Source organism: Triturus cristatus, chromosome 5_1 (assembly GCF_964204655.1).
Source record: "Triturus cristatus chromosome 5_1, aTriCri1.1, whole genome shotgun sequence".
In the NCBI taxonomy this organism is placed as follows: Eukaryota; Metazoa; Chordata; class Amphibia; order Caudata; family Salamandridae; genus Triturus; species Triturus cristatus.
In genome coordinates this window covers 484,778,395-484,794,298 of record NC_140587.1, presented here as the reverse complement: position 1 = coordinate 484,794,298, position 15,904 = coordinate 484,778,395, and the positions used below count along the sequence as shown (strand labels likewise).

The 15,904-nt window shown below is 42.9% G+C and overlaps 1 protein-coding gene across 9 annotated transcripts in view; it reads left to right on the top strand.

Moving 5' to 3' along the window:
* The window catches only part of CPNE3 (copine 3), a 434,216-nt gene that overhangs the window by 337,984 nt on the left and 80,328 nt on the right, over positions 1–15,904 (top strand). For all 9 annotated transcript variants that reach the window (XM_085605326.1, XM_085605317.1, XM_085605318.1 and 6 more), the window contains 2 exons: positions 2,653–2,739; positions 12,835–12,894. In XM_085605326.1, the coding sequence (XP_085461452.1) occupies positions 2,653–2,739; positions 12,835–12,894 (147 nt within the window). The remainder of the gene's footprint in view (positions 1–2,652; positions 2,740–12,834; positions 12,895–15,904) is intronic.

Genomic DNA, 15,904 nt, shown 5'->3' with positions numbered 1-15,904 from the left:
GTGGACTCTTGAGTAGGGCCTGCTAGTTAGCGTTCCATGGATGCGCCACCAGTGAATGGGGAATAAATCCCTAACCTATGACGAATAGGTGGGGCAGGGATTTGCCAGTGAGACACTAGAGTCCTACCTCAAGGGGATTGTGCTATGGCATATGAATGTCGTAATACTTATTTAAATGAGTAGAGTTAGAAACGAAAATACTTCTTATTAATCTCAAAATAAGTATTGACGGGACATTGATTTATTGAAAGTGTTGTTCGCACTTTGAGTTATGGGTCGTGCTCACTAACCTGTATCTGCACTACTCCTTCTCGGCCCTAAAAGAGCCTTTGACTGCTTGTCCACAGCTACCACTAAGAGTCAAGTGCAAAAGGAGCACTTGGTGCAGTTGGTCAGGATCCATAATTGGTTGTGCCCCGAGTACACAAGGAGTTTAAATCCTTAACGACCACTGTTAGGCCCAGTATCCCATGAATACCTCCACGGCCCTCTGAAAGGGGTCCTGACAGCTGTTTACCGTTTTAACCTTAATTGGGCATGAACAAAATCCTTAGCGTCATATCCATATATTAACATTTATTGCTGTTCATCTTGTGTACCCTAGCACTGGCAACTTGTTCTGGTTTGAAGCGCTCTGTCATCTCAGTTGTGCTGTACAAAACTGCTAATGATTGAATAAACTTAAAGGAGGTGGTAGTGTAGCCGGTGCCATTCAGGTGTAACTGAGTAGTGTAATTCAACTCAAGGGATGTCTCTGTTTCATCACTATTTCTCACATGTTTCCGGTGTGTATTCGGAGAGCTCATGTAGGCGCGTCCTGTTTGTTGTGTGTCCTCCTCAGCGGCGAGATTAGAAACTGAGGTTATTTTAAGACAAGAAGATATTTTCAATTTGTACTGACAGACTAAGCCGATTTATATTTACTTGTAAAGTGATGTTTTATAAGGTTTATTAAGACTTGAAAGCGCGACAGCTCAGCAGTGTGTTTCCTGCAAACATCCAGGGTTTAACCAGTGGACTAATTAAACTGCAACTATATCAGAGAAGGGAATGGCATTAATGAACTAAACAATCCATGGAATCGTGCAGTTGGGAATTTAGGGTGAACTTTACAGAATGTCTTTCTTGATATTTTAGAATTTAAGGGCCTCATTAGGTGATAGTGTAATGACTTCATGTTTCCCCTGTGACTAGCTTAATAAGAGAAAAAATAAACCAGCTATATATTCCTGTCCGCTCAAACTTATGACTCAAAGGGTTATCTTGAAGATACCAACAGCTGAGAGGGGTTGTCAGGGTCCCTCGCCCTCACCGGCTCTTTACGGTTTATGCAGGGCTCTGAACCTGCACAGCCGCACTGCAGCAACACCAAAGCAAAAGACACAGATGATGGACAGAATGCAAATCAAACATTCACCCCAGTAAAGAGCTCTTGGTTAAATCCATTGAACTTTTGCTCACCATGCTACCCCAGTTTGGACCCAGCCATATGCAAATCAGTCTTGACCCTGTGCCTCATGGGAACAGTATTGCCCAAACTGCCAAGCCAGGTCCTCCCTGGACTGGAAACAAGCGTCCTGGGACCAGTTTCAAGGCATCACCGCTAGTCAGCCAGGCTAGCTTGAATCCAGTGGCACAGTGAGCCCAGGATCCATGTCTGGGCATACCTGGCGCACTTAGGGCGAGAAAGCAAAAGACACAGATGATGGATGGAATGCAGAGCAAATCAAACATTCACCCCCAGTCAAGAGATCTGGGTTAAATTCATAGTGCTTTTGCTCACCATGCGACCCCAGTTTAGAACCAGCCATATGCAAATCAGTCTTGACCCTGTGCCTCATGGGAACAGTATTGCCCAAACTGCCAAGCCAGGTCCTCCCTGGACCGGAAACAAGCATCCTGGGACCAGTTTCGGGGCATCACCCCTCATCAGGCAGGCTAGCTTGAATCCAGTAGCACAGTGAGCCTGGGACCCACGTCTAGGCATACCCGGCGCACTTAAGGTGAGAAAGCAAAAGACCTGGCTTGACAGTTCAGGATGGACTATTCCCATGGGGAACAGGGTCAAGACTGATTTGCATATACCTAGGTCTAAATTGGAATGGTGCAATGAGCAAAAAAATGAATTTAACCCAGATCTGTGACAAGGGGTGAATGTTTGATTAACTCGGCATTCCGTCCATCATCTGTTCTTTTTGCATTTGTCACCCTAAGTGGGAAGGGTATGCCCAGATGTGGGTCCCGTGCACGCTACACCACCAGCTTCAAGCGAGCTTGGCTGATATGGTGTGATACCCCCAAAATGGTCCAAGGCTGCTTGTTTTTGGTCCAGGGAAGACCTGACCTGGCAGTTTGGGCTGGACTGTTCCCACGAGGAACAGGGTCAAGACTGATTTGCATATGGCTGGGTCTAAACTGGAATGGCGTGGTGAGCAAAAAAAGATTAATTAAACCCAGATCTGTGACAGGGGGTGAATATTTGATTAACTCAGCATTCCGTCCATCATCTGTTCTTTTTGCTTTTGCAGCAACACCAAAGGCGCGTGCTCAGCATTGACTACGATAAGAGCACATTCTACTTGCGTTGTAAAATTGTTTGGCCCACTGACATCTGCTTGTTATTGATGTTCTGTCATTTATTCCTTTTTGTAGGTTGAATTTGATTGTATAAATCCGAAAAAGAAACAGAAGAAAAAAGGCTACAAAAATTCTGGAGTAGTGAGTGTGAAACAGTGTGAGGTAAGTGTGGATATGGTTCGAATTGCACATACATTAAAGAAATGTAACTTTGAATAGCACATGGATATTTTGATGTGTGCAGTCTCAGTGCTGCAGAATCAGAGGTATACGTTTCATGATGTTTTGCTGCAGGGCCTGCGCATCTATATCAATACTGAAAATAATTATTTTAATATGTATTTTGGTTTGTTTATAAGAATATACAGATTTAAATATTTAATCATTACACAAGCTATCCAAATCTCATTAAGAAGAGGTGAAGTATACATTTCAGTGACAATTTAAGGAGATAAATATCTTACCTACTGATGGTCGCTAGTAGGTAGCTCTAGTTAGGACCTAGTTTCCATAGTAAAAGCATTTCTTGTTTTGCTAATAACGTTGGCGCTGTTGGAGGAATCTTCCCGAAATTTTCAAAACTAGTGTGCCAGTCACGTCAGCTGCTATCTGGAAAGTTTCGGGGTGATTTGTCAAGCTGGGGCTAAGAAAAAAGAACATGTTTTCCCTATTCAATTTCCCATACCACCTGAACCATGAAACTGAATTACACCAAATTTGTCAGAAAGCTAGATCTTGGTCCAGAAAGAGTGTAATTTGGTGAAAATCTGTTCAATAGTTTTGGTGTCAATAAAGAAAAAAGATGTATGAATATCTAGAAAAACTGATCCACCACGGAGGATCCTACGCACCAACAGCAATGCGACAATTGGCTGCCACCACTTGAACCAGGAAGTGTTGGCATCCGTCTTGGGACTTGACCGAGTTCCAATAAAACCGGCCAAAAAACCACAAGGAGTCAGTGTAGGAAAACCCTGACTCAGTAAACCTGGTGGTGGGATCCCACAGGGACCAAGCCGGGAGCCAACCCCTTTTTTTTCTTCAATTTTGCAGCAAATTTGCTTTGGATCCGTGGTAAAATGTTAAAAAAAAACAAACGCTGTCGCCGACTCCTGGCCTGATTCTAAAAGTGGGAGGAGGTGCACAGCCCCACTCCCCGGGCCGATTTTGGCCTCTGGGCGTATAAGTAATGAGGAGGAAGGCCATGCGGACCCCCATCCCGGCCAATTTCGGCCCGGGGACCCCATCCCTCTGGGCCAGCTCATATATTATGTCCCGAGGTTGCCTCCCCCCAGGACATAGCCATTTCCCTCACAGGCGGAGCAATTTCAAAACTCCACCCAAGCTGGAGCAAATACTAAATGAGCTCTCAGCAGATGGGAACATGAAAAATTCTCCAACCCACTGGGAGCAGACTCTTCATCTATTTCCCTGCCTACACTGCCATAGTGATCAGCATCTTTAGTTGCTCCCTGTGGGTGGGAGCAATGCCAGCTCCTGCCGGAGGTGGATAGCATGATGGGGATGTGGGGGGGGGTCCCTCTGCAGCCCCCAACCATAGTGTTGTGGGTGGGTACCAGGGCATTAACCCTTTGTTGGCTTGGGGAGGGGAACCATGCCGACGCCCTCCCCCTTTGGACATGGGTCTGGGGATGAGGTCCCCAGGCCAGAAATTGGCTGTGTTTCCTCCTCCCCTTTTGGAATATGGCCAGGCCCTGGGAGATGGGGTCCCTGTGGCCAAAATCAGTCAGGGGGGGCTGCGTGCCCTCACTGGTAAATATAGTGGTGGTACTCTGGGGATGTCCACCGGGGGCAAAAATCGGCCCAGGGATGGGGACACGTGCTCCCTTCCCCACAAAATGTGGAGTTAGGGTCCAGCACCGGCACAGGAAGGGAGGCCAAGTGCTCCCCTCCCAATTAAATGTGGTCCTGAGCCCTTAGGGGTGGAATCCCTGGGGCTAAAAGCTTCCCCGGGAGGGGACTTGTGAATTGGCTGCCTTTGGGGGTTAGCCACAGGGTCTGGTCGCAGGCCAGGCCTTGTGGCCAACACACCACTGCGCACAGCCAAAGGCCATGCCCGCCGTCAGCTGGATTAACATATGGTAATTAAATATTACTTTATGTTAAAAAATCCTTGAAATTGACTGAAAAAAATCAAAGGTTACTGGGACTTTATAGTTAAGTTCAGATTTTACACACTTAAAACCATAGAAATTCAGCAGTTATAGTTCTCAAGAAACTATAACTATGACTTGCGTCCTCGCCATGCCCTGCTTATTACCCCACATATTACATCTGTCATGACCTCTTTTATGACATCATTGATAATCACTGCAACATTGGCAATACAGTTATTGATGAGAAAATGTGAAAACTGTACATGGCAGGGGCATGAGTTATTTCTTTAGTGCACAAGTCTTTGTTTCTTAGGATAACTTTAAGTGCTGAATATATATGTATATATGTATGTATATATACACGTATGTGTATGTGTATATATATATATATATATATATATATATATATATATATGTAGGTGTGTGTATACACACACAACGCTTGTTGTTTTATATCCTGAACTGCGAATAACATTACGTTAATGAGGGTAAATCAGCAAAGGTCCTAAGTAAATCAAAACTCTCTAAACACGTTATTCTTATCTTATTTAAAAATGGTGTCTGTCCTACTGTGAGAATATTTCCAGCAGATGCAAGTGAAAAACAGGGTCCAGTATTGTATAGATATCTTCAAGGGATGTACATGTTTAGTTAAGAATAGTAAATCTATATTTATCTAAATATAGTTAACTTCACAATGTTGTAGTAGTCAATATCCTGGATTCAGAAATTTGTCGGGATAATATTTAGTACTCGATATTGTGGTAGAGCACTCTCTTGGTTGTATGTCTCCATTTAAAAGTCAGTTTTGACCTGCACATGTATTGACTACGCATTGCCTACTACCAACATATTATAAGATAAGTAAATGTAGGGAAGTATTGTTTTACTGCTGACAACTCCATACCAATGTACTTTGAGGATATGCTGGTAGTCGATAATGTGGAGTTGACGTAAGTGCAGGTTGATATTAACACTTGGATATAATGGTAGGACACCTCGCAGTTGTAGTCAATGTAAATAAAAAAAATGTGGTGTTGTTATGGAACTAAGGCTCAAAAGGCAACATCCTTGACTTGATCTTCTCAACATCACCAACAGTCCTTTGCAAACCTTCCATACCCTAGACTGCATTGACCATCTCACCTTCCCAATCTCTCTTCTTAGCATCCTACCTACAAAGAAAAGTCAACCCAAATGAGAAATCCAAACCTTCAGATCCTTCAACTGCTTCTGCATTGACATCCTAATGCTTGAATTCATCTCGTAACGCCTACACCCTTTTAAATTACTTCACCACCATTTTCAAGAACTATATGAACATCTGGCCTTCAACTAAAACACTCAAGTGCAAGCCAAAACCTACAGCACCTTGGTGTTCTCAAGACCTTGCTGACAATAAATGCTTCATCCGCTGACCAGAAAGAAGTATGGAGGAAAAACAGAACTCCTGATGATCTAATAATATTAAACTCCTTCCGTAAAACACACAGGCAGCTCACCATGTCAGCCAAAGCAAGTACTATATCAACACCAGTGATGAAGCCACCAGCAGAAGCTGAATGCTCATCTAAACAATCAAGCCCTACATAGCATGCTGCAGCATGGGAACTTCTGCCTTACTCATAATGGATGATGTTCTCCTGAACTATGGATGATGACCACTTCCTGCTGATATTACTGGACCCCTCGCTGCCTTCCGCACTTTTGTTGACCATCCCACCCTCCTACATGCCTGGAGTCTTCAATGGGTTTCACTGGCAGTGTCCTGTTGCTTGCTGTCCTCCTACCTCTATAAAAGACAGTTGTATGTTGGAACAACGAGTTCCCCAACCACGACTTCCCTAACAACAAGGTCGCAACCACAATTTTTTTTACCACGCATTCCTTTATCACGATTTTTCGTGGTAAAGGAATGCGTGTTAAAAAAAAATGCTTTCCGAATAGTACCCCGATCCCCCACCCCATAAAAACGAATTTCCTCCACCCTAAAAACAAACCCGATCACTCACACCCCCTAAAATACAAACTCAACCCCCATAAATCTAATTCCCCTCTTCCTTTAAATAATCACGAAACCCCCTCCTCCTAAATACAAACTCAACCCCCATAAATGTAATTCCCCTCTTCCTTTAAATAATCACGAAACCACCCTCCTCCTAAATACGAACTCAATCCCCATAAATGTAATTCCCCTCTTCCTTTAAATAATCACGAAACCCCCACCTCCTAAATACGAACTCAACCTCCATAAATGTAATTCCCCTCTTCCTTTAAATAATCACGAAACCCCCCTCCTCCTAAATACAAACCCAACCCCCATAAAACGAATTCCCCTCTCCCTTTACATAATCACGTAAACCCCCACCACCTCTATATGAATTCTACTCCTTCATACTAATCCCTCCCACACCTTTAAACAAACCCGATCACCCATACCCCCTAAATACTAAACCCAAACCCCTATAAACTAACCCCTAACCCCATAAAAATTAACCCCTCTTACCTGTTCCCCTGCGACTGCGATGCTCCTCCGAACTCCGCCCTGCCCGAACACTAGACCGACTCAGCCTTAAACATGCACATGCGTGGTTAAGGCTCAGTCGTCGTTCGGGCATGTCTTTGTTCCACTATCGTGACTCCGGAACTCGTTGTTCCGGAGTCGTTGTTCCGGATGTTTCCCATAACAGACACCAGATTGTTCATATAGACACCTGCAGGTTCTCCACGATTACATATTGTCCCATCTTCAATCTCTGCATGGAGCGCCTTCACCTGGGTGCTCTACTCATAGATATCCCGTGCTTTGCATGCCACTGGAGCCAAGCTATCCTGGCTGATGAGGGCTGAAAGCCTGAAACCGGTCCTAGGATGCTTGTTTCCAGGCCAGGGAGGACCTGGCAATTCAGGCTGGAAGGTTCCCTTTGGGCGCAGGGTCAAGACTGATTTGCATATGGCTGGGTCCAAACTGGAATGGCATGGTGAGCAAAAAAACTATGGATTTAGGCCCAAATCTCTGTACTGGGGTGAATGTATGACATTGTTCTGCATTCTGTCCATCTATTGTTCTTTTTGCATTTGTCACCCTGAGTGGGACGGGTATGCCCAAACGGCGGTTCTGTGCTCTCCATGCCACTGAAGTCAAGCTATCCTGGCTGACGAGGGCTGAAAGCCCGAAACTGGTCCTAGGATGCTTGTTTCCAGTCCAGGGAGAACCTGGCCTGGCAGTTCGGGCTGGACTGTTCCCATTGGGCGCAGGGTCAAGACTGATTTGCATATGGCTGGGTCCAAACTGGAATGGCATGGTGAGCAAAAAAACGATGGATTTAGGCCCAGATCTCTGTACTGGGGTTAATGTATGACATTGTTCTGCATTCTGTCCATCTATTGTTCTTTTTGCACTACTCCTAGATAATAGCATCACAGCTCCCCAACATGCTGACAATACACAACTCTATTTGAATGTTTCCTCCACTTTGCTTCAAACACTGCCTGTACCGCAACTAAACCTGCATGTCCAGTGCCGACCTGAAGCTCATACCCAAGAAGACATAATTCCTGTTTGCCAAGAACAATAAACAATAAAAAGTACACTCATGGGTCAGTGACCTGACCCTTGATGGCTTCAAATCACAACTTTCACCAAGTGCCAGGTCGCTTGGATTCACCTTGGACACCAACCTTACTCTCAAGGAACACATTGCCAAGAAAATAAAGATGGTCTAAAGCCAGCTGTCTTTATTGAAGAAAATGAAACCAGAAACTGACTTCAGAACCACTGTTCAAAGCCCTCATATTCTCACATCTGGATGGGGAAACACCCTTCTCCATGTCCTCCCAGACTCCACACTGGTACCCATTAAGGGCAACCTACCTGTCGCAGTCCGTCTCCACCAAGGACTGAAGAAATATGATCACATCACCCCCATCCTGATGGAACTCCATTGCCTCCTCTTGCCAACCTGCACCATCTTCTAAGCCAGCTGTATTGTTTACAAAGCCAGCAAGACTGGCACCGCGGCATATCTAGTAAGCAAGCTGGCCTTCTCTGGTGGTTCTTAGCACACCCTCAGCCAGGACATCATCAAACAGGAGACTAAGAAGTGTAAAAAAGTATAAAAACAAGGCAGCAGGCCTTTTTAATCTGTGCACCAAGGATCCAGAACAACATCTTCACACCCAGCAGAATTGCCCCTGAGCTGCTTGAATTTAGCAATGAGTGGAAGACTCCTCTTTAAAGAGCAGTACATTGCAAAGCAATAACTGTACACTTCTCCTCCCAGAACCAGCCACATCTCTTTTCACTTATTAACTTCCCGCTTGCTTTCGACCATATACATGGTTCTGCTGCCTTTCAGGCTTGGTTTGCGCTATATAAATAGCAAATATATTCTTACAACTAAAGGACGAGACTCTCAGGAAATGCACATTGAGTCATGGAAAACGTCAAGAGTGGGCCCTGCACTTAGTAAAGGGTTTGGTGCATTTTCTGTACTGATTGTGGTGTGAACACCTGCTGTTGGAGTGACTGCAGAAAGGAAGGTCCCCCTTCAAGAGATTTCATCTTTGATGCCCTAAAAATGGCAAATGAAGCATAATTCGTACATCTTGATTAACATAATCCATATCTGCAAGCATTTACGCCTACTCAAAAAATGTCATCGAAAATCTGCCAGTGTTGTAGCCTTTCCACAATAGTAAGTTTAGGGTTTTGTTGGAAATGTTTGTTCCGAGGAGTGGGGTAGTATGGTGACTATTGGGTAGCTGGTGAGCCCTCTGAAATTCCTAATGATGCAGATATTCCTAAATATCCCCAGTATATTTTTCCCTTTTGCACACAAATGTACTCCTGAAAAGGTGGGGTAAAGACTTCCTTGAAACACCCTCAGTTAAGACTGCAACTTATTGTGGATTTTGTGAACATACCAAAAGGTCTGATATGTTCTTCAGTTGAAGTAGAAAAACTAGTCTGAGTAGACTTTCGAATTCTTCTTTTTTTTTTTTTTTTTTTTTGTTTAAGAAGTTTTTATTGAATTTTCAGAGAAAAAGAAAAAGAAAAAACAAATGATACAATAAAACAATTATTACAATATAGCGCCATAAGAAATATTATATAAACGAAGTTGGTTTATAATGATTAGGTCAACAAAAGGAAAAAAGGATCAATAATAGGGTAAATAGAGGAAAATGGCACTGGAGAATGGGATAGGAGGGAAAGAAGTGAAGAAGAGAGGAAAGACCAAAGAGGTGAGGGGGGAAGAGAAGAGAGAAAGCCAGAGAGAGAAGAGAGTAAAAAGAAGAAGAATTACCGCAAGGGAGGGTGCGAGGAGAGATAAACAGTAAAAGGAAGCCAAAGAAGATCAGTTTTGATTTTTTGGGAGACAGAAGAGGAGGAAATGGAAGCACTCCTATGTTCGTCACAAATAAAATTCCACCAAGTAATTGACGACAGTTTAGAATTATCTTTCCATGCAGACAGGATCACTTTAAAAGCTAATGCAATAAAAAGGGCAAATAACCTAGAACTAGGTAAAACAGTTTCCATATCAGGAGCTAAGGAACCTAAAAAGATGTTTACAAAAGATAAGGTTGCATTAAAGTTGAAAACTGACATGCATACATTCCAAATTGAATTCCAAAAAGATAGAACAGATGCACATTCATATAACTGATGGACTAATGTACCAGTTTCGGTAGAGCAGGACCAGCAAAGGGGAGAGGATGTGGGGGAAAACTTACAAATAGTAACAGGAGTAATAATGGCTCTATGATACAGAAAAAACAGAGATTGGGTTATCCTGGCTGCAGCCGAAACTTTAAATAATTTCGACCATAGTTTGTCCCAACTTTCAATAGGAAGAGAAAAGGATAGGTCCGTTTCCCATGCACTTTCAATGGTGGTTTTAGAACGAACATTAGCATTAGATAACAATAACTTATAAACAGTGGCAGCTTTGAGTTTATGCGCCGGGAATAGAGGATACAATGATGAAGAGGGTGTTAAAGAAGGTGGGGCTGATGGGAGAGAGTAGGTAGCCAATTGGGTTTGTATAGCATTAGAGATAATAAGGTATTCCTTGTAGAAGGAGTCAGGTAGCTGATATCGTGTTTGTAATTCCTGGAAGGAGATGATAGAGAACCCATTCAAAAACTGATGGACAAAAATGATCTCCTTTTCCTTCCAGTATTTGTAATAGAAAGATCTACCTTTGTATTTGAGAAATTTGTTATACCACAGGGTAGAGGTTAAAAAACATTGGATAGGGGATAGGTCCTTAAGAAATGTATTGCACAGCAATTCACGGGAGTATTTTAGTACAGGGTTTTTAGACAAAAAGGTGCAGTTGGACATAAATGTAACATGCTGAAACTGAAACTCTTTTAGAAGCGATCGCTCAAAGATAATCCAACGAGGTATAGGCGTATCCCCAAAATCGAAGGCCAATGAGAAAGATTGTTTAATCAAAAAAGCAGAGTGGTATATTTTAAAATTAGGGAAACGCACTCCCCCCTCTTCCTTGGGGCAAATAAGTTTGTTTAAGGCTATGCGGGAGCGTTTATTGTTCCATAAAAATTTAATACATAAAGAGTTTAGTTGGGAGAAAAACGTGTTAGGGATTTTGACAGGGAGCATAGAAACCGTATAAAGAATATGAGGAGTGACCATCATCTTAATAGTATCTAGTCGACCCCACCATGACAAAAATAAGGGGGACCACACAAGGAGAAGGGATTTCAACTTATTCATTAGTGCGTTAAAGGTGAATTTAATAGTGTCCGCAATATTGGGGGCAAACCAAATGCCAAGGTATTTAATTTTGGAGGGACACCATGCAAAGGCTGTATCCGCAAACATGAATTGATAACAAATCGAATTTAAAGGAAGAACCTCCGTTTTGGTTAGATTGAGTTTGTACCCAGAAATGGAAGAGTAAAGATGGACTTCTTCTAAAAAGGGGGGAAGGGATTCACTGGGGTTGGACATGTATACCAATATATCATCCGCGTAGGCAGATATTTTAGTTTCAACAGAAGCAGAGACAAAACCTTTAATTTTGGGATTTGTTCGAATACGCTCAAGGAAGGGTTCCAAACACAGGATAAAAAGTAATGGGGAGAGAGGACAACCTTGCCTGGTGCCTCTGGATAGGGGAAAAAATTGAGAGAATTGGTTATTAACAAAAATACTTGCCCTCGGACATGAGTATAACAATTTGATAAAGGAAATAAAATTAGGGCCAAAACCAAACCATTGTAGAGTATGAAACATATACTGCCAATTTATACGATCAAATGCTTTTTCAGCGTCCAGAGACAAAGCAGCCAAAGGATCTTTATAATTTTTACCATGGGACAGGATATTCATGAACATTCTAGCATTGTCGGAAGCCAATCTACCTTTGACAAAACCCACCTGGTCCGTCTTGATCAAAAGGGGTATGATAGAATCAAGTCGAGATGCAATAATCTTAGCGAAGATCTTGCAGTCGTAATTGATAAGGGAGATTGGGCGAAAATTTTTACATAAAGAATGGTCCTTGTCAGGCTTAGGGATAATGACGATCAGGGCATCCATAAAGGAGCCTGATGCTTTCGCATCAGCAATGAAGGAATTAAACAGCTGCAATAATTTAGGGGCAAACAAAGATTTGAAAGTACAATAAAACTCCACCGGTAATCCGTCCGGGCCGGGGGCTTTTGATTTCTTTAAAGCTTGAAGGGCGGCAATAATCTCTTGAAGGGTAATGTCCGCCTCTAAGGCAGAAAACTCAGCATTCAGAGATGGGGGAGCAGAAAGTCCAGAAAAAAACTTATCAAGATTATAAGAGGAGGGGTCGAATTCTTCTTTAAAATGACTTGTGAGCCGTTACTGTAGTTAGTCCATGTTACTGTAGTATGTTAAATTCTTTTCTTTTCCGCGCATATGTCATTCTTGGTGAATATTTCAATAAACTTGCAGAAATACTTTCTCAACTGTTGAATGCTGCAGAACAGAAAGATGTTTTGTTTGTTTTTTCCTGCTTTGTAAGTTTTTCAAAGGATTATCAGATGCTGATAAGAAATATATTTTAATGTTATGTTGGTTTGTCAGTTCATGCTGTTGAATGCCAAGCTCACCATAGTTTCTGTTTCCTCTTAGATTACAATAGAATACACATTCCTTGACTACATAATGGGAGGATGCCAGATGAATTTTATAGTAAGTAAAGCATATACAAAATAATTGGAAGAGCTCTTTTTCCTTAGGAAATCATGCTGCATATAGATTCAAAGAAATGTCAATTTCCCCACAGTATTTTTTTTTTTAAAGCCTAGACGCCGCTGCTTGGAAGATGGTTGGGTGCCCTGCACTGTCTACCAGGTAGCCGCATTTTTCAAGAAACGTCTAACAGCCCAGCAAAAGGTTTCTGGAACGTAGGTCACAGTGATCATAAGACCGTTGGGTGTTTTAGGGATTCCTGACCTCTTAGAACACTGACTCATTTCAAACTGTCCTTGGAATGTACTTTCGTTTTCTGGCGCAAGCAAAGGGCGCGTGATTTCACAGAGTTCTCCGCTCTGGTGATGCACGGAGCACGACCCTCGTCAAACAATACACTTGATGCACAGAGCACTCAACATAGTTTTACCAAATTCGAGATGTCAAAATGAAATGTAACTGTCAAAAATGCTTGTGCACAGTTGCGTATTTGACATTTGTTGCCTCCTATTTGTGAAAAACCATGTCGCACCTGTGGATGTAATACATATGAGCATGGCTGGCTGCCTGTCACCAGAATGCAGCTCTACCCACGTGGCCTTTGTTTGCAAGAAGTTTTTTATGGCTGATGAATGTAATGCAAAGCGTAACGCAGTCAAAGCGATGTGGCGCATGCGTACTGGAATGCTCTCCATTTAAATTCGGTTTAATTAGCAAAGTACTGTTACCTGTCAAGTGATCTTTCAGTTGATAAACATATTTTCTGGTGAGACCATACAGAAAATTTTGATTTCTAAGGTTGAATTCTTTGAACAAAGGGCCTGTTCACCCTCTTAAAAACTTGAGGCCGTTTGGCAAGATGCAAAATAACATTTTAAGGTGGCTGTCCATCTTTACTGGCTTTTAAAAAAAAAATCAAATATCAAGTGATCCTCAGAGCAGTGTGTTGGAGAACACTCAGCTTTGCCGCTAGTGGTCTCTTCCATTCCCCATATATTTAACTCAACCCTTTTCAGGTTGCTCAGCGTTGTCACAGGGCGCATCTGAGGCCCTGTCCCATTTGAAGACTTGAAGTTGCAGAGTTATGGCTTCCTCAAAAATTCACAAATATAAAACGGAAACGGCAATGTTTGGTTATTCCGAATTCTAGCAGAGTGGAGGAAAGCATAGGCCTTCACCTAATACTGAAATTCCTTAATCCAACCCTTTTCTGGTACAGCAGACTTGGGTTGTTAAAGAGCATAGCACATCAAAACGCAAGCACAGGCATGTGTTTTAGAAGGATTAATTCCTTCCTCTTCTGATTAATCGTGAGTGCCCCCTTCCAGAGTATGTCACTAAAGGCCAAGATGGCTTAAACCTGCTTCAGGTAAAATCCGTGTTTAAAGTGAATTTTCAAGTACGTAGAGAACAAGAACAATATTACGTCTTTAGCACTGTCAGAAATAAACAATGCCCCTTGGATTTACCCAACCATTGCAGAATTTTGGTTCAAGATTCATTTATTTTGAAATGAGGATGTTATGACATCTCTTTGAAGCCTCTTCCTTGCGTTTGCTTCCCTGTCTTGCGCTTGTCATTTACCCTCTGAATTCCTTGTCTACTTCATATCTTTGCAAGTCTCCTTTTTTGCTCACATTTCCCGTGGGCACCTGGATAGTTTTGTGTCACTTGAATTTCAGACCCATCTTCCTCCTGCCCCTCCTTGTTCGCGCCTCTCCTGGTGCTTGACTTTCTCTTTCTGTGATACTTTTACTTTCAGTTTCCTTTCTTTTATGTCTTTACTCCCACATGACATCTTCCCCTTCATCTCTGCTACCCTTCTGCATGTCTCCTTGCCTGTTCTCCCTTACACTCTAATCATGCTCTCTGTTTCACCTTCTTCCGTCTACCCTGGAGAGAGGGGTACTGGGTAAAGGGCTTGGACAAAGACCATATCCTTTTTCCACTGCCTGCTGTACTTGACCAAAAGACTAACTAGCCGCAGGGCATGATCACAGGTCTTTGAGCAGCCATTGAGACTGGACTGCCACCACACTACACCCAGTGCCCACTATAAAGAAACAGATTCTTTGTGCAGTGGATTCCTGCTTTTGACAGTATTTTTATTTTATTTATAAAGTTTTCTACAGCGCAAACATGACCTAAGCGGATATCCGAGCGCTTCACATAAGGACAGGAACAGCTGTCCGACAATGCAGGATAAGTGGGTAAACAAGAATACTGCAGTCAACAGAACGACACAAAAGTACAGTAAGGGAGCAAACGTGTGAGGAGGGGGTCTCGGCGCATAGTTACCGGGGGGAGTAGTTACAGTAAAGGTTCAGAACTTATGCATTAGATGTGCTTTGACTTATTTAATGAAAGAGGACGTTGAAGTATTCAGACTGATTTCCGGAGGCAGGGCGTTCCAGATTCTCGGGGCGATACCAGAGAAGGCTCGTTTATAGGTTTTATTCATTTGAAATTTATGTGGTTTCAGCAGTAAAGTGTTTGAGCTCCTCAAAGATCTGCAACTACCCGAGAGTTCCAGTTTCTGGGCGAGGTACAGAGGCGTGTTAAGGTGAAGGGCTTTGTACGCCATGCAAGCAATTTTAAGATGAATCCTAGCCTCCATAGGAAGCCAGTTTAGAGATTTCAAATCCGGTGTGATGTGGTTATTTCTTTTGGATCATGTGATGAGCCTAGCCGCCGAGTTCAGAGAGGCACTCAACGGGGCCAGCTTGTAGCTCGGAAGCCCACAGAGAGTTGAGCTCCCATACTTCAATCTGGAGATGACTAGTGCTTGAACAGCAGACTTCAAGTCTTCCGGAGGAAGGAAGGGTTTAGCTTTCTTAGTATGCTCATTTGGAAGTTCGCTCCTTTGGTGGCGGTGCTGATGTGTTCCTGCATGCTCAGGGCCTTATCAAGTATTATTCCAAGAGATATGGTAAAGTCAATGATGTGTGGAACATAGTTGAGAGGCGTAAGTTGCTTCATGTATTCAGTGATAGTAGCGGTCTGTTTGGGA